This window comes from Schistocerca nitens, chromosome 5 (genome assembly GCF_023898315.1).
Source record: "Schistocerca nitens isolate TAMUIC-IGC-003100 chromosome 5, iqSchNite1.1, whole genome shotgun sequence".
Lineage (NCBI taxonomy): Eukaryota > Metazoa > Arthropoda > Insecta > Orthoptera > Acrididae > Schistocerca > Schistocerca nitens.
In genome coordinates this window covers 572,122,968-572,149,388 of record NC_064618.1, presented here as the reverse complement: position 1 = coordinate 572,149,388, position 26,421 = coordinate 572,122,968, and the positions used below count along the sequence as shown (strand labels likewise).

General features: G+C 46.4%; 1 protein-coding gene across 1 annotated transcript in view; it reads right to left on the bottom strand.

Moving 5' to 3' along the window:
• LOC126260263 (UDP-glucosyltransferase 2-like) overlaps positions 1-26,421 on the bottom strand; it is a 159,259-nt gene that overhangs the window by 68,567 nt on the left and 64,271 nt on the right. Inside the window, exon 2 of the mRNA XM_049957592.1 lies at positions 13,029-13,850. Within this exon, the coding sequence (XP_049813549.1) occupies positions 13,029-13,850 (822 nt within the window). The remainder of the gene's footprint in view (positions 1-13,028; positions 13,851-26,421) is intronic.

Genomic DNA, 26,421 nt, shown 5'->3' with positions numbered 1-26,421 from the left:
TCGCTCCAGGCTAATGTCCGGATAGTCTTTGAAAAAGACAATGCCCATTTCAGTACCTACTCTTTCGTAATCGGAGCTTGTGTTCCATCTCTAACGGCCCCGCTGTCGATGGCACGTTGAACTCTTGTCCTTTATTCCTTTCTTGAATTCTTTTTGCGTAGGAAGTTTCCTGCGAAACATTCTTTATATGAAAAGTTTCAGGTGGTACTGGTATGCTGGGCTTCTTTGAGTCTCCCATGATTAATGTGACGAGAGAGACAATTAGAAAAGGATTAACACGGAAATAAAGCGTTTCCGGACCCATATGTATATAACACCTTTATTCCTCTGTGTGTTAAGGATATCTGCTGAAAGCTTGGAATTCTGCGTAAATTTGGAGCAGCAGAAGCGATGAAGGGGAGTGCTATTTTAATGGCGTTTCTCTTTGATAAATGAAGCACAATCTTTTACAGCAGTGTCAGTGTTTGCACACAAAACCCTGGCCACTGGAATACACCAGTATACGAGTTCTTTGTGCAATTACTTGGTAAGACCCTACATTATAGATAAAAATACATGATGCTAAAGAGGTCGTCTTACTACCGTAACGCAAAATTATCGCTAAAGACGACAGCTTATGCAGAGACAGTTTACAGAGTCAGAAAGCGACTGATGAATACAGATTGTTTGGGTATCCAGATGAAATGTTATCCATCAGTATGCCCGACTTCTCCAAGATTAAAGCCTTAATAAGGAGGAGACGCATTGTTTATTATCCTGTCGATAATGTGACCATTAGATACAGAGCGATTGCAGTGGTTCAAAGATGTAAAGGGGGAAATTCGGCAGTACACGAAAAATCCCGAAAAAACTTTCATTAGGACGTCCGGTCATGGATCTGAACCCCGCCTCTTTCGATGAGTCTGACGCCTTGCTCACTGCACCAAATTCGACCGTCGTTAAAAATAGGGTAATAAATACCAAACACACAAGAAGGTAAAAGGAAAGTGATTAACAAACTTCATTGATCTAAGTGTAAGTCCACAGTGGACAGCATGTTTCCAAAAAATCAAAGACTTAACTGCTTGTTACACACGTCTAGCCGCAGGCGTCCTGTGACCGACGCGAACATTCCGGACTGACGTCAAGAGTAAGTAGTCGGCCTTGAATACTGGAGCTGAGATAGCACTCCACTTGCCTGAAAACTTCCACAATGCCGACGGGTCCTTGCGCTGTTTAAAGGCATAGGCTGTTGAAGCGAATGACAGACGATTAAATGACAGGAAAAATTTTCCACTTGCCGTCTGTCCCAGTCAGGCACCCTATAACTGTCCGAAGTCGAAATTTGTGTGATACTGTATATAGTTCCATCTGACAGTGATGTCCTAATAGAATCTCAGTTAATTTTTAATTTTGAACATATTTTAGACATTGTATATCACTTTTTGACTCAGACTGTAGAACAGCGCTAACACCAGTCCGAATCATGTATCATCGCTGCCGTGATGCAATGGTTTAATTGGTGCTTAATAGCTTTTAATGCGAGCTTCTGCTTCATTTTTCTGTTTTGGTTATCTATGTTATCCCATCAACAAGAGAGAATACTGTTATTTTAGAAGAAAACCAGTTAATGAGTGGTGGTTGTGGGTTTCAATCTAAATACGGATCTGACGCAGCTCCCCATGCTATTCAATCCTCTCCAAGCGTCTTCTCCGAGTAACTACTGCAAACTACACTCATTTGAACCTCTTTAATGTATTCATTCTGTCCCCTTTTACAATTTTTATCAACCAAACTACCTTACATTACTAAATTGGTGACTGATGTCTCAGCACGTGTCCTGTTAGCCACTTTTAGTCACGTTGTGCCACGCATTTCTTCTCTCTCCATATCGCTTTAATACCGCATCATTTGTCACTCGATCTATTCACCCAATCTTCTGCATTCTTCTGTAGCACCACTTTTCAAAAGCTTATATTTTCTTCTTGTCTGGACTGCTCACGCTGACGTTTCACTTCCGTACAAGGTCGTGTTCGAGATAAATATCTTCAGAAGAAGCTTCCTAACATTAGGTGCTCTGAAGATATTTGTCTGGAACACGACCTTGTATTTATGTTCGATGTTAAATTTCTCTTCTTCACAAACGTTTTTCTAGTGATTGTAATTCTGCCTTTTATATTCTTTCATCTTCATCAGTTATTTTACTGCCCAAAGAGCAAAATAAGCCTACAGTCCAAGTCCTTTGCAGTCTGCCAGAATTACAGTGTCATTGACAAACCTCAAAGTTTTTATTTCCTCTCCCTGAATTTTGATTCCTTCTCCAAATTTTTCTTCAGTTCCCTTCACTGTTTGCTCAATGTACGGACTGAGTAACATCGAGGATAGGCTACAACCGTGTCTCATTCCTTCTTAAACACTGCTTCCCTTTCATGCCTTTCAACTCTTAACTGCCGTCTAGTTTCTGCACAAGTTGTAAATAATCTTTAGCTCCCTGTAATTTACCCCTGTTACCTGAAACTTGATCATTTTTGGCTACGGGGTTGTCAACGTTATGGTCATCAGCACAGCATCCTAACGAAAAGTGAACATGCCACATGCCAGTCCTGTGTGTGTGTGTGTGTGTGTGTGTGTGTGTGTGTGTGTGTGTGTGTGTGTGTGTGTGTGTGTGTGTGTGGACAGCTAGTCAAATCAAAATATTCTTGATATAGTATTGGGGGGGGGGGGGGGGGGGTGTAGTCTGGAAAGTGGTACGTGCTAGGCATAATTTTTTATTTAACAGGAATATCAGGGTGAACTCCTTGTACTTCAAATTAAGGTCTTCGTCCCAAGACAAAATCCAGGAGAACACAAGTAATGAATTATTTCAGTTTCTAATGTAGCACAGCCCAAAGACAGTAACAAGTTTCACGAAAATTTTCTTTAAATGCAAGTTAATTGCACATATAAAAATCAGTTTTGCACCACCTCTGTTACGAGAGTTCCGGAACCTGTACAGAAAATTTGAATAGAGATCAACATAAACATTTCCGTCCTTTTTATTGCGCATGGAAACCACACATTGCATGTTGTACCACCATACAGCGATTCCTTCAGAAGTAGTGGTCCAGCTTGCTGTACACACCGGTACCTCTAATATCCAGTAGCACGTCCTCTTGCATTGATGCATTGATGCATGCCTGTATTCGTCGTGGCATACTATACACAAGTCCATCAAGACAGTGTTGGTCCAGACTGTCCCATTCCTCGACGGCTATACGGCGTAGATCCCTCTGAGTGGTTGGTGGGTCACGTCGTCCATAAACAGCCCTTTTCAATCTATCGCAGGCATGTTCGATATGATTCAAGTCTGGAGAACATGCTGGCCACTAGTCGAGCCATGTCGTTATCCTGAAGGAAGTCATTCACAAGATCGGTCGGAGGATGGCATGCACGTATCGTACAGCCGTTACGGCGCCTTCCATGACCACCAGCGCCGTACGTCGGCCCCACATAATGGCACCCCAAAACAACAGGGAACCTCCACCTTGATGCACTCGCTGGACAGTGTGTCTAAGGCGTTCAGCCTGACCGGGTTGCCTCCAAACACGTCTCCGACGATTGTCTGGTTGAAGGCATATGTGACACTCATCGGTGAAGAGAACGTGACGCCAATCCAGAGCGGTGGATTCGGCATGTTGTTGGGCCCATCTGTACCGCGCAGCATGGTGTGGTTGCAAAGATGGACCTCGCCACGGACGTCGGGACTGAAGTTACGCATCATGCAGCATATTGTGCACAGTTTGAGTCTTAACACGACGTCCTGTGGCTGCACAAAAGCTTTATTCAACGTGGTGGTGTTGCTGTCAGGGTTCCTCCGAGCCATAATCCGTAGGCAGCGGTCATCCACTGCAGGAGCAGCCCTTAGGCGGCCTGAGCGAGGCATGTCACCGACAGTTCCTGTCTCTGAATCTCCTCCACGTCCAAACAATACTGCTTCGGTTTACTCCGAGACGCCTGGACACCTTTCTTTAGAGCCCTTCCTGGCACAAAGTAACAATGCGGACCCGTTCGAACCGCGGTATTGACCGTCTAGGCATGGTTGAACTACAGAAAACACGAGCCGTGTACCTCCTTCCTGGTGGAATGACTGGAACTGATTGACTGACTCCTTCCGTCTAATGGGAGCTGCTCATGACAAGGTTGTTTGCATCTTTGGGCGGGTTTCGCGACATCTCTCAACAGTGAAACAGACTGTGTGATACAATATCTACAGTCAACGTCTATCTTCATTACTTCTGGGAACTGGGGTGATGCAAAACTTTTGATGTGTGTAGTACTTCAGGAACTTCAGCAATAACTTATCAGCTTAAATGCTAATGAGTAGTCGTCCTAAAACTGTAGAATGTAAGAAAACAGCAAAATGACAATAATAACTTCTAATAAAATTTTCCTTAAGGTAGTTTGAACAGTACTTCGACAACCTCACCAGTGACTAATGCGTAGTCACCGTCAAATTACCAAAAGCAGAGGGTACTAAAAGGGCAATAATTATATTGGTTTGAATTTTCATTAAATGCACAATAAGCTGATTTCATAAGTAATTTATCACATTACATACTGCTGAGTAATTACAGCTAGATCTCTCAATATGACAACAAATTTTTAATATTTTTTAAAGCTTCATTAACACCAATCATGAAATGACCTTAGGGCGCACAATTACTCACGGCTATAGCTATTTAACACCAAAATTAAAACGAGCAAATACATAAATACCGACCACCAGTCCCTCACGGATTTCGACACCCATTGTGTCGGGCCTAGGCGACTTCTCTGGCGCCCTCACAAAACTGCAATATAAATTTCGTTCGACACTTCGCTACAACAGATAAATCCACTATTAGATACAAGGAAAATATTGAGTCTTTAACAGTAGAACAACCGAAACTTTTAACTGGTACATGGATGCAGGCAGTGAACGGTGAACGAGAAACAGAATTAGACGGCGCAAATACAGTTATACTCTTTTGCACTGTTGAAACTCGTCCACTGGTAAGGCCAGAGCATTTTAAGCCAAAGTCAGAAGTCACTTCGAGCCACACAAGAAGTGTTGGAACCTTCTGGCAATGGAGAAAATATTCACATTCTGAAGACACGTTAAGTATTCAGCTTTTGCTCACTATACAGATCACACTTATACAGATTCCGCATGGGCAACGAAGGTGGGCCCGGCGCCCCATCTTTCAGAACTGCTTGCCCTGCCCCGTTTCGGCAGACCAAAGAAATTCGCTATATCGATCGGCAAAGATAAGCGAGCGTTAATAGATCGAGTTTAACGACTCGCCCGACTCAACGTTCAAATGCAAATGGCACACCACAAACTTCAGAATGGTAGAGCCTCCTGGGCTATTGTGTTACAAGGCTATCGTCCTACGCGTAGTCTGTTGACCAACACTTTCTTCAATCAGTGAGGTTGGAATGTCGTCAGCCATTCTTGTGTGGTCGGCCTGACTGACAGCATTTTTTTTCGCTATCCACAACAATTCATTTTCCCACTGACGCATTATTCACCTGTCAGATAATGAGATGACGGTGTGAAGGCGATGGCACGTGCTGCTTTGGTTACTTTATCAGCTATGTCGTTTCCCTGAATCCCGATTTTTCCAGGTAGTCACCAAAAGACCATCTCTTTGTCACGGTGTTAGATCTACTGTAAGATGTCATGGATGAGCTGAATTAACTGGTCTACGGGATACTCTGTGGACTGCTTGTCATAAAATACGAGAAACCTTTTGCTGAGATTCCTGTGAATCATTCCAGTGCAGTCATAATGCCATGTAACTCCGCATCGTAATCTGTATATTGTGCTCGAAAACGCATTTGGAAACCTTATCAGGAAAAACAGCTGAACAACCGAGGACATTCTGTTGCTACATCTACCATGTAAACAAGGGTACAACTGTTTTAAACACTTAAAATTGAAGAAAACAATTTTAAAACATAGTCTGGAGTACAAGTTTTGTTTTATTGCATCAAGCTTAAAATCACATTCGGCCTCTGGAGACACCAAGGCGGCAGTTTGTTCCATCCTTGGCCGTGTGTTCCGAGATCTGTTATATCCAGATCTTTGAGACAGCAGCACATATTCCTATTGGCTTGCGCACATGGTGCAGCGGCCTTAACAACCGCTCAAAGTTGATATGGACAGCCATAATACATACTAATGACAGAGGAAAAGGTGAGATTTTCAGGGCCTGTCAAGCCTTAACGAGGCGCCGTTCCCTGGGACATTGAATATTTTTAAATGATTTGAAGCCCTTTTGTTCGCAACTCATTATACACGGAAGCTGGGTTAATGTTTAGTCAAATAGTAGGTTTAAACAGTACAGTCTCCTTGAAATGTAAAATATTGTCCCTCATTGTGAGCTCTGTTTGGTTAAAACTTGGACGAGCACAGTTAAAATTGACGCGCGTAATCTTCTCTCGTGTGAACCTGAAACTAGTTTTATTGGCCCAAGCTTCCAGCCTCCTGGTGGTCAGCTGTAGTTGCCCCGTTGACTTAAGATCAGAGGAAGAGAACATTGCGACGTCACCCACAAATTAAGAGCATTTAACAGGACTCTTGACTATGGAAGTGATGTCATTGATAGCAATTGGAAACAGCGTGACACTAAGTACACTGCCTTGCAGTATTCCTTAGCAATCAGACAAGACATCACCAACGCAGCGTCTAAAGGACCAGTCCTCGAGGAAGGATGGTATGAGATTCGGGAGACATCCATAGTCCTCATTCAAGAAGTTCGCGAAGAAAATTTTTTACCTCTAAGTGATGTCTTACGCTTTTTTCATCTTCAAAAAACACACCATCAAAAATTGTTTCGGCGTAAGAAGGAATCCTGTATCGCCATCTCCAGTAGAAATGGCTCTGAGCACTATGGGACTTAACATCTGAGGTCATCAGTCCCCTAGAACTTAGAACTACTTAAACCTAACTAACCAAAGGACATCACACACATCCATGCCCGAGGCAGGATTCGAACCTGTGACCGTAGCAGTCCCGCGGTTCCGGACTGAAGCGCCTAGAACCGCACGGCCACCGCAGCCGGCTCTCCAGTAGAATTAAGTTGCCAAGGGCAAAATTGTAGCCCCTGAGACTGCACTGGGAGCGGTACAGGTGACCGAGATTCGACGAGCCAGACCAGGCAGCGGTTCACTATGTGCTCAAGAGGTTTACCTACACAACTGGTAAGAGCTGCACTTCGGCAGCTGTTAGGGTCGGTACGATAATTGCCTGTTATCCGTAATGGAATTAATACTGCCTCCTTCCAAGGCGTGGGATATTGTCCATCAAATCAGACATGATTGACACAAAAAAAGGATGTTCCCTTTGGCTCCAGGGCACAGATGGAGCATGGCGTAATTGTGATCCGGTCGTGGAGCAGCGTGTTCGGCCAGACAGAGCTGACTACAATTCACAGATGGAGGAAAGAAGATTGTAGACCACCTGGTTACAATAGGAGCCTCCTGATTTACTCAGTCCTACAGAACACGTGGAATGCAGGAGATTGTCTGAGACGCAGTGCCAGTAAAAAGGTATTCAGTTGAACCTAAGCCATGTTTTTAGACCTGTCCATCGAGAGCCATTTCTCAACAAGGCCATAAGGGGAGATGCGATGACATTGTCTGCAATCCACCTTATTGAGCATCGTACCTGTTCTGTGTAACTGGATCAATTACTGAAGTCTATAATTCCTTCTAGGAGTTTCAGTTCCGTTCTTTTATCGCTCGCCTGGCTTGTGCTCTCGCAGACTGAAGGGACTAAGCTTTTCAGTAGTTGGATGGTTTCAGTAGTTGGACGGTATTTTCGCAAAGCAGCGCATCTGGCTCCAATTGCCGAGCAACATCTGTCTTTTCATCAAGAGGGATGCCGTCGTCTGAGATGGTTACTAGACCGTGGAATGGAATCTGCAGCAGCTCGTTTAATCACACAAGTGGTATGGTCCATCTTCTGGGCACAGTTTTGTTGTATGAAGATGGTCTGCTGACTGTATTGCAACTAGTTTGCCCTTTGAAGCAGCCATCTTCATGGTCGCCTGTCGACCACGATCCTAGTCAGTAGACGAAACCACACCGGAAAGCGGTCACTGTAATGCAAATATGTGTGAACTTCCCACTGAACTGAGTCTTCAGTAGCTAGGGAGACAACAAATGTCAATGCCTGAAGATGCCACTGCAGCTGTAGGAAAGTGTCATCTGACCTGAGCTCAGGAGGCAGATATTCTCTGAATGGGTGATGTGCTATATAATTCAATCCCTGGAGAAAGTGGTAGCTGACCTCCACAGCCCATTTTGTGCACTGAAGTCCCTCATGAGGGGAAATGGACTGGGGGAGTGCCTGGAAAAGTTCTATCTGCATCATGAGGTAGAAGTATAAATAACACATTGATCTTAACTAGTGTGAGAACACCCACTGCAGCTGTGTGATTGCGGTAAGAGAGACAGAGAAGTTCCATCGGTTATCGAAGGAAACTATCACTGCACCATTGGCCCTATCCCGAGTAACATAGTCGATCCTGTAGGGGTGGTAGCCACCTTAATGGAGGTGTCAGTTACTTGAAAATGAGTTCCTCATAAGCAGAAGCAGAATAGTCTCTCCGCGGACAGGACATGTAATTCTTGAAAATGCAGTCGGTAGCCATTTAAGTTCCATTGCAATCGTGGAACCTTAATGGGAGAGACTGCTTAGCGATGGCTCTCCTTGCCGCCCTCCATCGGCGTTGGTAATTTACCTGAAAGGTTATGTAGAACATGAAAGTAAGGGAGAGTGCTCGCTGCTCCAAGTGTTTTGCTGCCATTTTGATTTCGAAACGACTGTGTGACGTTTTTTCTTACTTATGGTAGGAGTTACTTGCATACGTAGGGGGGGGGGGGGGGGGCGCAGCTTAGTGGGCTTCTGATGTTGTGCAGTAGTATGTGGCTGAGGTTCTACATCTACATGGTTACTCTGCAATTCACACTTAAGTGCCCGGCAGAGGGTTCATCGAACCATTTTCATACTACTACTCTACCATTCCACTCTCGAATGGCGCGTGGGAAAAAGGAACACCTAAATCTTTCCGTTCGAGCTCTGATTCCTCTTATTTTATTATGATGATTATTTCTCCCTACGTAGATGGGTGGCAACAAAATATTTTCGCATTCGGAAGAGAAAGTTGGTGATTGAAATTTCGTAAATAGCCGCAAAGAAAAACGCCTTTGTTTCACTGACTGCCACCCCAACTCACGTATCATTGCGCGATAACACGAAACGAGCTGCCCTTCTTTGCACTTTTTCGATGTCCTCCGTCAATCCAACCTGGTAAGGATCTCATACCGCGCAGCAGTATTCCAGCAGAGGAGGACGGACAAGTGTAATGTAGGCTGTCTCTTTAGTGGGTTTGTCGCATCTTCTAAGTGTTCTGCCAACAAAGCTCAGTCTGTTTCGCCTTCCCCACAATATTATCTATGTGGTCTTTCCAAATTAAGTTGCTCGTAATTGTAACTCCTAGGTATTTAGTCGAATTGACAGCCTTTAGATTTGTGCGATTTATGGTATACCCAAAATTTAGCAGATTTTAGTACCCATGTGGATGACCTCTCACTTTTCTTTGTTTACTGCCAGTTGCCACTTTTTGCACCATACAGAAATTCTCTCTCGATCATTTTGTAATTGGAATTGATCGTCTGATGATTTTACTAGACGGTAAATTACAGCGTCATCTGCAAAAAATCTAAGGGGGCTGCTCAGATTATCACCTAGATCATTTATGTAAATCAGTAACAGCAGATTGCGGAACGCCAGATATCACTTCTGTTCTACTCGATCATTTACCGTCTGTCATTATGAAATGTGACCCCTCTGAGAGGAAATCACGAATCCAGTCAAACAACTGAGACAATACTCCATATGCACACAATTTGATTAACAGTAGCTTGTGAGGAACGGTATAAAAAGCCTTCTGGAAATCTAAGAATATGGAATCGATCTGAGATCCATTGTCGAGAGCACTCATTACTTCATGGGAATAAAGAGCTAGCTGTGTTGCACAAGAACGATAATTTCTGAATCCGTGTTGGTTATGTATCAATAGGTCATTTTCTTCAAGGTGAGTCAATGTTCGAGTACAGTATGTGCCCCAAAATCCTACTGCAAATTGAGGTCAGTGATATGGGTCTGTAATTCAATGGGTTACTCCTATTTCCTTTCTTGAATATTGGTGCGCCCTGTGCTTTATTCCAGTCTTTAGGAACAGACCTTTCGTCAAGTGAGCGGTTGTATATGATCGCTAGGAAAGGCGCTATTGTGTCTGCATACTCTGAAAGGAACCTGATTGGTATACCATCTGGACCGGAAGACTTGTCTTTCTTAAGTGACTTGAGTTGTTTCGCAACACCTAAGATATCTACTTTTATGTCACTGGTTCCAAGCCCATCGTTGATGGCTTTGGAATGATTTCGGGTTCAAGTACAGCTTTTGCCTCACAGGTACAGTGACAAGAGAATATACTCCAGTTTATGGTCTGAGTTTGTGTGGAGGCATCACACTATGCGACTGGCTGTTTAAGGGCCGATGCAAAAGAAATACGAAACGCCAGGACTGCCCTGCTTTGAAAGCTTTCTAGCTTCTTCACAGGCTATACGTTTCTTAACTTCAGAGTCCTGAATTTTTTCTTTTCTCGATATGAACGCCACAGTTTCTGCTCCATACTGTATGATCCCAGAACAGCTCCCGTATTTAGGAGTAAGTGTACGAGTTTCCTGATTCATGAGGTGAGCCTTCACAATTTCCAAAGCGCTCCCATTACATACGAGATCTTCGCAATCTGAAGCACTGCATCAGGGTGGGAACAAATGGTCGAAACTTAAGACAGATATACCCTACAAGAATATGTTGTTCATGTAAGTTCCGACTGTTTCACGTTGGAATAGATGTTGCAGTTCTTTCCAATTTGCCATTGACCCCCTCATAGTTTTGCACTCCCGTGTCACCCACGTTTTTCGTTCTTCACGTAAGCCCTCAGGGTTCATTTCCTTCATTTCCATTATACTGAAGCAGGTAACCAAGCCTTTACAGAAGTTAATGGTGTAATGCAAGTAAGCCACAATAGGGTTGTCAACGTGTTATTTACACTTCCACCTCATGATGCAGACAAATCTCTTCCAGGGACTCCCCCAGTCCATTTCTCCAGTTTAATGTAATTTGGCCTACTGGATAACCCGTCAAAAACTGAACACAGATTAATCATGAAAACAATAAGAATGTGTACTGAATTTCGGAAAAAACAAAATTGAAACAGTGAACGGTACGAATTTAAGATTTGCAACACCTAACGACGTTAACGAGAGTCGTCTCGTGGTTGTTTGGACCTTATGTTAGACTGCAAAGGAGATGATCTAGGTTCAAATCTTCCTCATAACCCACTTTTTTCACGTAATTATTAACTGTCCGTCCGCTCATTGACGTGTTTGTTAGATGTATTGAAATTTGTCATGGCGTAACGTCTGTTTGCAACAGCGGTGTGCAACGAAGGGACTTCTACACGTACGTACCTCCTATTTGTTCTACACAGGTACCACATTTTACGCCTTTTGCATTCCGTTTTGGAAGCTTTGACGAATTCCTTCGTTGTAGCGTAGTTCGCACCGGTTTCTCTGTTTTTCTCATTTCTGTGAGAGGTCTATGCTGCATCTAGACTGCTCTCAATATTGGTCACAGAATATGAGCCAAGTGATAAGAACATTACCGTCACAAGTAAATATGACTAGAACAGGCGAATGCAGCGTAGACCTGTTACAGAAAAGAAAACGACAAATAAATGGGTGTGAACTGTGTTAAAGCGAAGGAATTAAAGAGTCAAAACTTCCAAAACGGAAAGCAAGAGGCATAACATGTGGTACCTGTGCCGAACAAACAGAAGGTACGTACGTCTGGAGGTCTATTCGTTACACATCGCTGTTGCAAACTGACGTTACGCCACGACAAAGACACAAATTTGAGTACAGCGGACAGACACCTATGTGAGCGGACGGACAGTTCATAATTTTTTGAAAAGTGGGGCATAAGGGAAATTTGGACTCAAATTTCCCCCTTCGTAGTCTAACACCGGGTCCACACAACCACGACAACTGCTAACGTCGCTCCATGTTGCATATACTAATATATACCGTTCACTGTTTCAATTCTGCTTCTTTTTTCCACAATTCAGTACACCACCTTCCAATTCCCATGTTTAATCTGTGTTCAGTTTTTGACGGGCTATCCAGTGGTTCAACCGACCACTAAATCTGAGGGAGGATGGGATGGGGAGTTTCCCTTATCAGACATTAAGTTTTTCTATGGCAGCGTGTGCAAACGCGGTGCGATGACTACACGACTAGGATAGTTCCAACCCTTGATGAAATCTGGCTGGCGTTGCGGTCCTGGACATACGGTGATAGGTTACAAACGTACTGTATGAGATTAGAAACATTTTAGATGTTACTGAGACCCACCATCTGCTTGTATATGACATCTCGCTACTTAGACGACTTAAGTCTTTGAAGAAAGTCCTCCAAATCTCCGGTGCCTCGAATAAACCACTAACAGCACTTTAGTGTCAGTGACAATGCACCGAATGACACCTCAGAGGTTGGTGCCATCTCAGTCTATCCACATCTATTCATCTGCTGAAGTGGTCACATGTAAAACACCGAATCTCTAAAGAAGTTTTATTGGTCAGTCCAAGGGCAGCCAAGAGATGCAGAGTTGTTTGATTAGTCTTACAAACTGCAATGGAACACAAACAGCCCTACACTTGTAGCAGGTTCCACTCTGCCTTATCAACATACGTTTCAAGGCTTTACTCAAATCATGCTAATGGGAATTCTAGAAAGATCGTATGCCGTGTTCAGATTACTTTCCTAGGCTTCTACTCTATGTTACGGATTGTAACGTTCAGAGATCTAACACGAAATAATCATGATGTGCTATTGACATGTCTTTCAAGTACTGACAGTGGAACTAGTTCCTTGTTACTACACTACGCACTCACCTCTGGCAGTTTCTGTTTAGGCTTCAGATGTATGCCTCCAATCTCCACGACAGCTGGCACAAGTGGTCTGGGCGGGTTCAGTGCTGGATTCGTATTGACGAAGAGCATACTCGTATTTTTCGCAATTTCACTCAGAGGCGGAAGACTGTCTCCAAAAAATTTCTTGACAGCCTGGTTAGTAGGTGTGTCTATGTAAGTCTTGAAGAACCACTTGCTGTACTTCAGATACCATGTGTTGCTAAGGCGCTCAAGGAATCCCATGTGGTCACTAGCAGAGACAGACTGAACAGGTATGTAAGAGGGATTGTCCGGGATACCAAAACGATCAGCTGTCCACGGCATAAGCGGGGTGGAAGAAATCGCTATGTTTGGCGCCTGGAACTTGTGCACAAACGGCAGCATACAGTCTGTCGTGAAAGCCTCCGTGAAAATGAGGTCGAATTTCTCGTTCGATTTCATCAGAGCCTGCATCGCTGGATGCTGGAGAACCTTCTCACAAGACCTGACGGTGATAACTTCGAGGAGTTTTAGTGTACCGTAGGGGTTATTTATTCCCAGCTCTTTATCCTTCGAAGTGACGCCACCGGGAGGGCCTTTTAAAGAGCCCACCAAGCTGACATCCTTGTAGTTTGGTATGGGCTTCTCTTGCGGGTTGTGGCTGTACACGATGACCTCGTGACCGCGGGCAGCCAGTGCCTTCAACACTTCTTCGAACATCATGAAGTGGCTCTTCCCTGGGAAGTCGAACAGTCCCAGTATACGGGCTCCGTCGCCCTGTCCAGCCGCCATCACGACAGCCAGCAGCACGAAAATGCTCTTCATCTGTAAAAGAAAAAGTAAACTGAGTCAGTATTAAACAGTGCTCTGAGTAATTTCTATGATTCCACATCCACATAAATACTCCACAAGCAATATGTGGCAGGGAGTACATCCTGCCAATATTACCGATTTTATTTCCTATACTATTCGCGTATTGATCTAAGGAAATATGGCTGTCTGTGTCTGTACGTGCCCTTATCTCTATCACCTTCTCAAGACACCTACGCGAGATACGTGTTGAGTCGACTTCGAAACAGGCTCTCTTTTCTAATCCTGCATGGCTCCTTGAGAACTATGTTCTCTTTCTTCCAAGTTTTTAACACTTTTGCATGAGCTGGCTATGCCTAGCTGTTACGCCTCTGATTTCTTTTGTCATACCTACTTCATAAGAACTCCAAACTCTGGAACAATGTTCTAGAATTGGTCGCGTTGTCTTATATTATTTACGGATGCACCGCACTTTCCCAGAACTCTTCAAACAAACCGAAATCTTCCACGCACCTCCCTTAATACTCTTTTTATGCAGACGTCTGAATTCAAGTGTTTCCCTGCTTTAGACTATCTTAAGGCGGGGTAGGTCATCAAATAGGACGACTTCGAGCAGGAGAGGCACCACAGGACATTTTAATTTCCATCGTCTATACTTTAACAAGTAAATTCATAAAACTGTCAGCATGACCAGAAAGAATTCACAATCATAGCAGTGGAAGTTCAAAAACATAAAATTTGTGTCACATGTGAAATTTCATCATTTTTTCACTGACTATTTGCTGCATTTGTTGCTATAGGTACACTTTTCTTCGTAAGTACAGATTCTTCGATGAACTTTGCGAAGCACACAAACCATAATTACAGGGTGTATGCAACTCTAGAATTTTCCAAATCTATTAAAAACTGTGGTAAAAATTGAGAACTGTGAAACTTCAGTTTTTGTAAACATTAAGTTTAAAATGTAACAGCTCATTCATTTTTTCATAAATTAAATTCTAGAGTTTCATACACCTGTAAGTATGGTTTGTATGTTGTGCAAAACCCATCTAAGAATCTCTCTTACTTACTAAGAAAATTGTACCTATAGCAACAAATGCAGCAAATAGAAAGTGAAAAAAATGATTAAATTTCACATGTAAAAAAGTTATTTTGTTATGTTTAACTTCCACTGCTATAATTGTGAATTCTGAATCCTTCCTGGTCATGCTGACAAAGTTTTATGATTTTATTTGTAAAAGTATAGACAGTGGAAATTAGAATGTCCTGTGGTGCTTCTTCTGCTCTAAGTGGGCCTACTGACGTCCCACCCCTCTTAACAGATAGGAGGTGTTTATAGTCTAAGAACGTTTAGCATTGTACTCCATAATGGCATAAAAGCCGAAATCTAGATAGTACAGAAGACAAATACAGTTACACACAGTCCAATTGAGGTTTACTCTTTCTAAAAAAGAACTAGTTCATGTATTTCTTAGTGCAGCACACTTGCACAAATTCGAAATTCAGCAACTCTAATTTCTCGATATATCGAACGTAATGTCAAGTATCTTAACAAAATGAAAAAATCTTAAGTTCTGGTAGACTCGAAGAATTAAAGCTACTATCATGACAGACTGCACCGCACATGTCAGCGACTTAACACTTCGCAGTTTAGTCAATTATCCAGATTACTGTTTTGTCATTTAACGCTTCCGCAATACCTCTGTTTCCTTAACAATGCATAGCTTACTGCAGTTAACAGGGTGTAAACGGTAAATGTTTAGAACGTACCACAGGGCTGTAAAGAACGACGGGCAGGGCACTTGTGGTCTGTCAAGTCGGGAAAAGTACCTCCAACTGACGTCCCATACTTAAGCTAAAGCGCATGAGCCTCACGCAAAATTTTTAATATCTCTTCGTGCAAACTCTTATTAAGGTAAGTGAACACCCACGGATTAGGCCCCAGGCCAGTTGCGAGTGGCCGACCGTTGCTTACAAGATAATAGGATGGGCGATCAATGATCGTGGAACGTGTGGTCAGCGTGTTCTCAGTCCCTCCAGCCGTTATTGACGGTAGATAAATCCCGACAATACTACTGCTACTTTATTCAAGCAGATCATTGAGTGGTCTTTCTTTTTGGTTTTAGGGCGCAAAACTGTTATGGTCATTAGCGACCGGTCCGTGACTTAGGAAACAGTAAAAACCGAAAATGGAAAACAGCAACAATGGGAACGAAACTCAAAAAATTGGAGAAACTAAAAGAAGGAAGGCTTAAAAATCCACTACAGAAAGGGGTTCGTTGTCCCCCCCAAAAAAAACTTCAAATGACTGACGTCATTTCACTGGCACTAATAAACTCGAGAACGCGATCGGCCGAGCGCGTGTCATCTGCTAAAATTGACGATATATCAGGCGACAGCTGTAGACGGGCGCGTAACGGAGTAAAATAGGGGCACTCAATTAAAAGGTGTCTTACCGTCCACAGCTGAGAGCGGTGGGGACAGAGTGGGGGAGGATCGCCGCTTAAAAGATGTCGATGGCTAAAAAGACAGTGCCCTATCCGGAGTCTAGTTAAAATTACCTCCTCCCGACGACGCGTTCGGGAGGAAGAGGTCCAAGCACAAGGAAGAGCTTTCACGTCCCGCAATGTCGACCAATGTGCATGCCATAAAAGAACAACACGACGACATAAAACGCTCCGTAGATCGGCGAAGGGAATCGATTGAATAGCTGGCCGAAGAAGAGAGACTGCAGCCTTGGCCGCTATATCGGCCGCCTCATTTCCACAGATACCAACGTGTCCCGGGTGCCAGAGGAACGCCACCGAGACGCCCCCCAGGTGGAGCAAGCGCAGACAGTCCTGAATCCGGTGGACCAGATGGTGGACAGGGTAAAGAGCTTGGAGACTGAGGAGAGAGCTGAGAGAATCTGAACAGATAACATACTGTATCCGCTGATGGCGGATGTAGTGGACAGCCTGGGGAACAGCGTAAAGCTCCGCAGTATAAACCGAACACTGGTCGGGAAGCCGAAATCGATTTGGGGTGTCGCCAACAATATAGGCACTCCCTACACCTAACGATGTTTTCGAGCCATCAGTGTAAATAAATGTGGCTTCCTTCATTTATGCACATAGAGCAGAAAATGCCCGACGATAAACAAGTGAAGGGGTACCATCCTTGGGAAATTGACAAAGGTCACGGAGCACGCAGATCAGGGGACGGAGCCAAGGCGGTGCTGTACCCCAAGTTGTCAAGAAGGTTTTAGGAAACCGGAAGGAAAGACAATGGAGCAGTTGACGGAAGCGGACTCCCGGTGGTGGTAGGGAGGAGGGGCGGCCTGCATACCCTACATCAAAGGGGGCGTCGAAAAAAATGTCATGCGCTGGATTAGCAGGCATGGAAGACTCAGAAGGACTGCTCGCCGACTGGACAGCGGAGGTTCAGCAGTCTCAGCATAAAGGCTTTCCACAGGTCCTAGATGTAAGAAAGGTGGAAGAAACTCCGTACGACGCCAAAAATTAACACAGACTGTCTTACTGGGAGAAAAACGGAAGCCGGTTTCGATGCTCCAAGAGTGGAGGCGATCGAGACATCCCTGAAGACGTCGTTCAAGTAGGCTGGTCCGTTGAGAGCTGTAGTAGATCGCAAAATCGTCCACAAAGAGGGAACCCGAGACATCAGGAAGGAGACAATCCATAATTGGATTTATGGCAATGGCAAACAGTACAACACTCAGCACGGAGCCCTGAGGTACCCCGTTTTCTTGGGAGAAAGTACGGGAGAGAGTAATGTTCACCCGCACTCTAAATGTGCGCTCCGCCATAAATTCGCGAAGAAAAAGGGGCAGCCGACCTCGAAAGCCCCAAGAGAACAGTGTGCGGAGGATGCCTGTCCTCCAACAGGTATCGTATGCTCTCTCGAGATCAAAAAATATCGCTACTGTTTGGCGTTTCCGGAGAAAATTGTTCATGATATAAGTGGAGAGAGCAACAAGATGGTCAACTGCAGAACGATGCTTTCGGAATCCGCATTGGGCAGGTGTTAAAAGACTGCGGGACTCCAGCCACCAAGCTAAATGGCAATTCACCATACGCTCAAAAACCTTACACACACTACTCGTGAGAGAAATGGGGCGATAGCTAGAGGGGAGATGTTTGTCCTTTCCAGGTTTCGGAACAGGAACGACGATAGCTTCCCACCATCGTCTGGGAAAAGTACTGTCGGTCCAAATTCGATTATAAAGGCGAAGGAGGTAACGCAGACTATGGGTTGATAAATGCAGCAACATTTGGACGTGGATACCATCCGGTCCTGGGGCAGAGGAGCGAGAAGAAGAGAGTGCATGTTGGAGTTCCCGCATGGAGAAAACAGTATTACAGCTTTCGTGATTTTGAGAGAAGAAAGCAAGAGGTTGCACTTCAGCTGCACGTTTCTTCGGGAGAAACGCTGGCGGGTAATTTGAAGAGCTCGAAATCCCAGCAAAGTGTTGACCCAATGAGTTAGAAATTGCGGTGGGGTCCACTAATGTATCATGCGCGACAGTGAGCCCTGAGACTGGGGAGAAACTAGGCGCGCCTGATAACCGTCGAATCAGACTCCAAGCTTCCGAGGAGGGAGTGAATGTATTAAATGAACTAGTAAAGAAGTCCCAGCTTGCCTTCTTGCTATCGCGGTTGACGCGACGGCATCGCGCACGGAACTTCTTATAGCGGCGGATACAGTTGGCCAAAGTAGGATGGTGGCGGAAAACACGAAGAGCACGTCGCCGCTCACGTATTGCGTCACGGCATGCCTCGTTCCACCAAGGAACGGGGGGGGGGGGGGGGGGGCGCCGGGGCAATTCGGAGGTGTGTGGTATTGAACGTTCCGCAGCTGTAAGAATAACGTCGGTAATATGTGTGACCTCATCGTCGACGCTAGGAAAGTGACGGTCACCGAATGTCGCTAGAGACGAAGAAAGTGTCCAATCGGCTTGGGCAAACTTCCAGCGTCGCGGGCGCATATACGGCAGTGGAGGCTGCAGTGTAAGGACACATGGAAAGTGGTCACTCGAGTGTGTATCATCAAGGGCGAACCATTCGAAGCGCCGACCTAGCGGAACAGTATCGACCGAAAGGTCCAAATGAGAGAAATTTGTCGTGGAGGCAGACAAAAATATAGGGACCCCAGTGTTGAGGCAAACTAGATCCGCTTGGTGGAAGACGTCTAGCAATAGTGAGCCACGTGGACAAGGATGTGAAGATCCCCAAAGCGGGTGGTGGGCATTGAAGTCCCCCAAATAGCAAATAGTGAGGTGGAAGCTGACCAAGAAGATGGAGATCAGCTCATGCCATTGGTGTGGACGATGGAATGTATACAGTATAAAGAGAAAAGGTATATCCAGAAAGGGAAAGACGGACAGCGACAGCTTGGAAGGAAGTGTTTAAGGGGATTTGGTGATAATGGAGAGTATCATGGAGAAGAATCATGAGTCCTCCATTGGCTAGAGTGCCTTCAACAGAGGAGATCAAATCAGACAGACTGAAAATGGGGGAGAAGAAAGCGGTCATGGGGACACAGCTTTGTTTCCTGAAGACAGAAGATGACCGGCGAGTATGATCGTAAGAGGATCGACAATTCATCCCGACTGGCTCGAATGCTGCGGATATTCCAATGGTTAATGGACATAGGGTGGACAGAAAACGGAAGAATGTGACCAAGGTTGCCGTCAACTCAACGACTGCTCAGAGCTTGCGACCGACAGCATGGAATGGCATTCAGCCGAAGGCAGAAGATCCTGATCCATAGGTTGTACAGGAGCAGCTCCTGCCACCAGCGATCGGCCGGTTGATCGACCGCCAGCAGTGCGCCTCGACGACACAGAAGACGGCCGAGGGCGATTTCCGCCAGGTGGTGCTGTAGATGAGACACGCCTTGGCGGAGAAGGAGATGAACTGGGTTTCTTATTAGCCTTCTTGGAAACATGATGTTTAGATGAAGGAGGAACCGATGGTTGTGAAGTTGGGGTACGTAAAAAATCTTCACGAGTATGCTCTTTTTTGGAAGTCTTGGTGTCTGACTTTTGGGCTTGAGATTTAGCAGAACCCGATGAAGGGTGAGCCATAGAGTGAGCAGGCGAAAGTGGGGAGGTTGAATGGGCGATCTTTGCGCTGGCCGATCTGATGACCGTGGTACTAAAGGTGAGGTCGCAAGTCTGCGTGGCCGCCTCCTTTGTTGGCCGAGGAGAAGCAAGGACAGTGCTGTATTTTCCTGTCTGAGGCACGGTGGGCTGTCTACTGGCGAATAATTTTCGAGCAGCGAAGGTCGACACCTTTTCCTTGACTGATTTCCTGAATGAGCTTTTCGTCTTTAAAAATGGGGCAATCTCAAGAGGAAGCAGCGTGGTCACCCATACAGTTGATGCAACGAGGGGATGGAGGTGGACAAGCACCCTCATGGGCATCCTTGCCACACGTAACACATTTGGCCGGATTGGAACAGGACTAGCTGGTGTGATTGAACCGCTGACACTGATAGCAATGCGTAGGGTTTGGGACGTGAGGGCGAACGGAAATTATCTCGTAGCCTGCTTTGATTGTTGATGGGAGTTGAACTTTGTCAAATGTCAAGAAGACAGTGCGGGTGGGAATGATGTTCGTGTCAACCCTTTTCATAACTCTATGAACAGCCGTTACGCCCTGGTCAGACAGGTAGTGCTGACTGAATTTCCTCGTCAGACAATCCGTCGAGGGAGCGTGTATAAATGACTCCATGTGAGGAATTTAAAGTGCGGTGCACTTCAACCCGGACAGGGAAGGGGTGGAGCAGTGAAGTATGCAGCAATTTTTGTGCCTGGAGGGCACCGACTATTTCTAACAACAAGGTGCCATTCCGGAACAAGACTTTACAGGACCTGCAATTGCATCGACACCTTTCTGAATAATGAAAGGGTTGACTGTGGAGAAGTCGTGACCTTCGTCAGACCGAGAAGCAACAAGGAACTGTGGCAACGATGGAAGAACTGTCTGTGGCTGAGACTCAGTGAACGTACACTTGTGAGCAGATGTAGTGGAAGAGGAGGAAACCATTGCGGAAGAATCCCCCATGATTACCGGCGTCTCCGATGGCGCGCTCCTCCCTTGTGGGGGCCCTCTCTGAGGGCACTCCCGCCTTAGGTGATTGTTCACACCTCAGGTCACACCTCCTGACAAACTGACGGAGGGACCAATCGGCACTTTCGGAAGGTATCGGCTCTGGAATCACCCCTCCCTGGGCCTGGCCGTTACCAGGGGGTACGTACGTGTCCTACCTGTCTACCCGGGGCGGGGAATTACGCGTTACCCCGTCACCGGCTACGCACGAAAATGCGTGGGTCGGCCTTCAGACACGCACAGGGAGGAAGAAAGAGAAAGGGAAAAAGAAAGAAAGGGAAAGGAAAGAAGTGAGGTCTCAAACGCTGCAACGGAGAAAGGGTAAAGAGAAGAGGTAAGGAAAAGAGAAGGAGAAAGGAAGGATGACGACATACAAGCAGAGAAGGCGAAGGATGTTTACATTTACGAGCATCCGTCTCCGGACGTAGGCACAAACCATACTCCCAGAGGGGGAGAAAGGGAAGGAAAGAGCCAGAGGTGAGGGTGGGGGGGCGAAGATGGGGGATAGGGAAGGATGTGGAAAAGGAAGGTATGCAGCCCGGAAAGGAAGGAGGCCCTCCTTCCTTTCCGGGCTGCATACCTACCTTTTCCACATCCTTCCCTATCCCCCTATCTTCGCCCCCCCTCCCCTCACCTCTGGCTCTTTCCTTCCCTTTCTCCCCCTCTGGGAGTATGGTTCGTGCCTACGTCCGGAGACGGATGCTCGTAAATGTAATGCATCCTTCGCCTTCTCTGCTTGTATGTCGTAATCCTTCCTTTCTCCTTCTCTTTTCCTTACCTCTTCTCTTTACCCTTTCTCCGTTGCAGTGTGGGGACGCGTCTTTCCTGGATACCGCGGTTTTGCGAGCTGCTGAAGAAAAACGAAAGTTACTTTCAAACACCTCACACTCCACCCCCGCCCCTAAACTAACACCCAACCGGGCAAAATCTCTAGTACGTTGCTCATGACACCACTACTACCACTGCACAAAAATTGCCTCTGCACGAATTACGTCCCATATCGTATCTGTTTTGGTCTTCACTGACTGCTGTTATGCCGCCGCCTTCGTCTTTCATTTAAGGTTTTAAAATTGTCGTTTGAGTAAATTTTAACTCACTATTGGGGAGAAGAGGTGTTTGTGGCACAACTTGACTAGAAGAAGGGTTCGGTTGGTAGGACATGTTCTGAGACATCGAGGGATCATCAATTTAGTATTGGAGGGCAGCGTGGAGGGTAAAAATCGTAGAGGCAGACCAAGAGATGAATACACTAAGCAGATTCAGAACGATGTAGGCTGCAGTAGGTACTGGGAGATGAAGCAGCTTGCACAGGATAGAGTAGCATGGAGAGCTGCATCAAACCAGCCTCAGGACTGAAGACCACAACAACAATAACAACAACAACATTGTGTGAATTTTAACAGCATACAGTTAGCAGTCAAATCGTCATCTGCTGTGCTTGCACCAGTCAAATTTAGAAAGAATTGTAAACGTAATTACTTTTTTACATTACGTTTACTAACGTCTTTCTCCCTCATTACCCTTACAGGAAAGTTGAAACTTTTCATTTTAACCAAGTAACCGAGGAAGCTGGTCTTTTTTTTTTTTTTTTTTTGTGGTTTTAGGGCGCACAACGTCAACGGTCATTAGCGCCCAGACTACTTTAGGAATGCACCGCGAGTCACAAGTTTAAAACAGCAACAAAACGGAGAACACGATGAAAGACATACTGACAGGCATAGGATTAAAAAAGAAAACAGCATAATCAAATGTCCTTTGAGAGGGTTGTCAAATTGATAAAATGAAGAACGCGAGCAGCTGCTCGTGGGTCATCCGCTAAAATGGCTTCTACAGTACATGGCAGGCCAATATCGAGACGTAGGGTGTTAAAATTCGGACACGACGTTAAAATGTGGCGGACCGTCAGCAATTGTCCACATGGGCAGAACGGCGCCGGCGCAGCCGTCAGCAGATGGCGATGGCTGAACCGGCAGTGGCCAATTCGCAACCGGGCCAAAACTACCTCCTCCCGCCGAGAAGGGCGTGAGGAGGACGTCCAAGCCACGGGTAGAGCTTTCAAGGCCCGAAGCTTGTTGTCTGAAAGTGCAGCCCAATCGGCATGCCACAGCGAGACAATGCGCCGACAAATTACCCTGCTACAATCTGACGAAGGCACACCACAAGAAGCTGTCCGAGGCTGGAGGACCGCAGCCTTGGCCGCGGCATCTGCAGCTTCGTTCCCAGGGATACCGACATGGCCAGGAATCCACATAAAGCTAACCGGAGAACCGACGTCCACCAGCTGCTGAAGAGAGCGTTGGATCCGGTGCACGAAAGGGTGAACCGGGCACGGATCACCGAGGCTCTGGATAGCGCTCAGGGAATCGGAGCAGATGACATATGCAGAATGTCGGTGGCGGCAGATGTAAAGGACAGCCTGGTAGAGGGCAAAGAGCTCAGCTGTGAAGACCGAACAATGGCCATGGAGCCGATATTGGAAACTTTGTGCCCCGACAATAAAAGAACACCCGACCCCGTCATTGGTCTTAGAGCCATCTGTATAAATGAAGGTCGTATTAATGAACTTCGAACGAAGTTCGACAAAACGGGAGTGGTAGACTGAATCGGGGGTAACCTCCTTCGGGAGTGAGCAGAGGTCAAGGTGGACGCGAACCTGAGCCTGGAGCCAACGTGGCGTGTGGCTCTCGCCCACTCGAAAGGTGGCAGGGAGTGAAAAATGAAGGTGTTGAAGGAGGCGACGAAAGCGAACTCCAGGGGGTAGCAGGGCGGAGACATACAACCCGTATTGACTGTCGAGAGAGTCATCAAAAAAGGAACGATAAGATGGGTGGTCAGGCATTGCCAGTAGCCGACAGGCATACCGACAAAGCAGTATATCGCGCCGGTAGGTGAGTGGCAACTCACCAGCGTCAGCATGAAGACTCTCGACGGGACTAGTATAAAACGCTCCGATCGCAAGTCGTAAACCCCGATGTTGTATGGAGTTGAGGCGGCGTAAGATGGATGGCCGTGCAGAGGAGTATACGAAGCTCCCATAATCCAGCTTGGAGCGGACGATCGACCGATATAGGCGAAGGAGGACGGTTCGATCCGCTCCCCACGACATACCACTGAGAACACGGAGGACATTGAGAGAACGGGTACAACGGGCAGCCAAATAAGACACATGTGGAGACCAACTAAGTTTCCTGTCAAATGTAAGACCTAAAAATTTCGTTGTCTCCACGAATGGGAGAGCAACGGGACCAAGTCGTAAAGACGGTGGGAGAAATTCTTTGTAGCGCCAGAAGTTAATACAGACCGTCTTCTCGGCAGAAAAACGGAAGCCATTGGCGACACTCCACGAGTAAAGACGGTCAAGAGAACGCTGAAGACAGCGCTCCAGGAAACACGTACGCTGCGCGCTGCAATAGATGGTAAAATCGTCCACGAAAAGGGAGCCTGATACATCAGCTGGGAGGCAATCCATTATTGGATTGATCGCTATGGCGAAGAGAGCGACGCTCAAAACTGAGCCCTGTGGTACCCCATTCTCCTGGCGAAAGGTGTCTGACAGGACAGAACCCACACGTACCCTGAACTGTCGATCCATTAAAAAGGAACGAATAAAAAGAGGGAGGCGACCGCGAAGACCCCATGTATGCATGGTGCGGAGAATGCCCGCCCTCCAACAGGTGTCGTAAGCCTTCTCCAAATCAAAGAACACAGCCGCGGTCGGGCGCTTCCGCAAGAAGTTATTCATAATGAAGGTCGACAAGGTAACCAGATCGTCAACTGCAGACCAGCGCCTACGAAATCCACATTGTACATTGGTAAGTAGGCGTCGAGACTCGAGCAGCCAAACCAATCGAGAGTTAACCATTCGCTCCATCACTTTACAGACACAGCTGGTAAGCGAGATGGGTCGATAACTGGAGGGCAAGTGCTTGTCCTTCCCCGGCTTAGGAATCGGGACAACAATAGACTCGCGCCAGCATGCGGGAACATGTCCCTCAATCCAGATGCGATTGTAAGTACGAAGAAGAAAACCTTTACCCGCAGGAGAAAGGTTCTCCAGCATCTGAATATGAATAGAATCAGGCCCTGGAGCGGAGGACCGTGATCGGCCAAGTGCGGTTTCGAGTTCCCGCATGGTGAATGGGGCATTATAACTTTCACGATTCGAGGAGCGGAAGTTGGGTGGACTAGCCTCCTCTGCCTGTTTGCGGGGGAGGAAGGCAGGGTGGTAATGAGCGGAGCTCGAAACCTCTGCGAAAAAGCGGCCGAAGGCATTGGAGACAGCCTCAGGGGCCACAAGGACGTCATTCGCGACCGTCAAGCCAGAAACTGGTGAGTGGACCTTAGTGCCAGATAGCCGGCGCAGGCTACCCCAGACAACAGAAGAAGGAGTAACACTGTTGAAGGTGCTTGTGAAAGCAGCCCAGCTGGCTTTCTTGCTTTCTTTAATAATACGACGACACTGTGCACGTAATCGTTTATAATTGACAATTCGCCACTGTAGGGTGGCGTTTAAAGGCGCGTAAAGCACGTCGACGAGCACGTAGAGCGTCTCTACATGCTGCGGTCCACCAGGGGACCGGTACGCGACGTGGAGAAGAAGTAGGGTGAGGGATGGAATATTCAGCAGCAGAGAGAATGACTTCCGTGAGGTGTGCGACCTGACTATCGCAGCTTGGGAATGTTTGATCCTGAAAGGTCGCCCTTGAAGAGAAGAGCCCCCAGTCTGCTTTGGAGATGTTCCAACTAGATGAGCACGGAGAGGGGGTATGCTGCAGGAGATGGATAACACACGGGAAGTGGTCGCTCGAATATGTATCAGAAAGAGCATACCACTCGAACCGGCGTGCAAGTTGGGGAGTACATATAGAGAGATCTAAATGGGAATAGGTGTGAGATGTATCCGAAAGAAAAGTAGGAGCGCCAGTATTGAGGCAGACGAGATTGAGCTGGTTGAAAAGGTCTGCTAACAGGGAGCCCCTCGGGCAGGATGCTGGAGAGCCCCAAAGGGGATGGTGGGCATTGAAGTCTCCAGTTAACAAAAATGGTGCAGGTAGCTGAGCAATAAGTTGCATCATGTCTGCCCTGGTAACGGCAGACGACGATGGAGTGTAAACGGTACAAATGGAAAATGTAAAAGTGGGGAGAGTAATGCGGATGGCAACTGCCTGCAGGCCGGTGTGCAACGTGATGGGATCGTAGTAAATATCATCCCGGACCAGCAACATAACCCCTCCATGAGCTGGGATACCTACCACAGGGGGTAGGTCAAAACGCACAGAGGTGTAGTGTGCCAAGGCAATTTGATCGCATGGGCGTAGCTTCGTTTCCTGGAGGGCTACGACGAGCGGACGGTGCAAGCGAAGCAGCAACTTCAAGTCCTCTCGGTTGGAGCGAATGCTGCGAATATTCCAGTGAATAAGTGCCATCGTAAGAAAAAAGGAAGATGAAAGAAGGGGTCACCTCGAAGGCCGCTG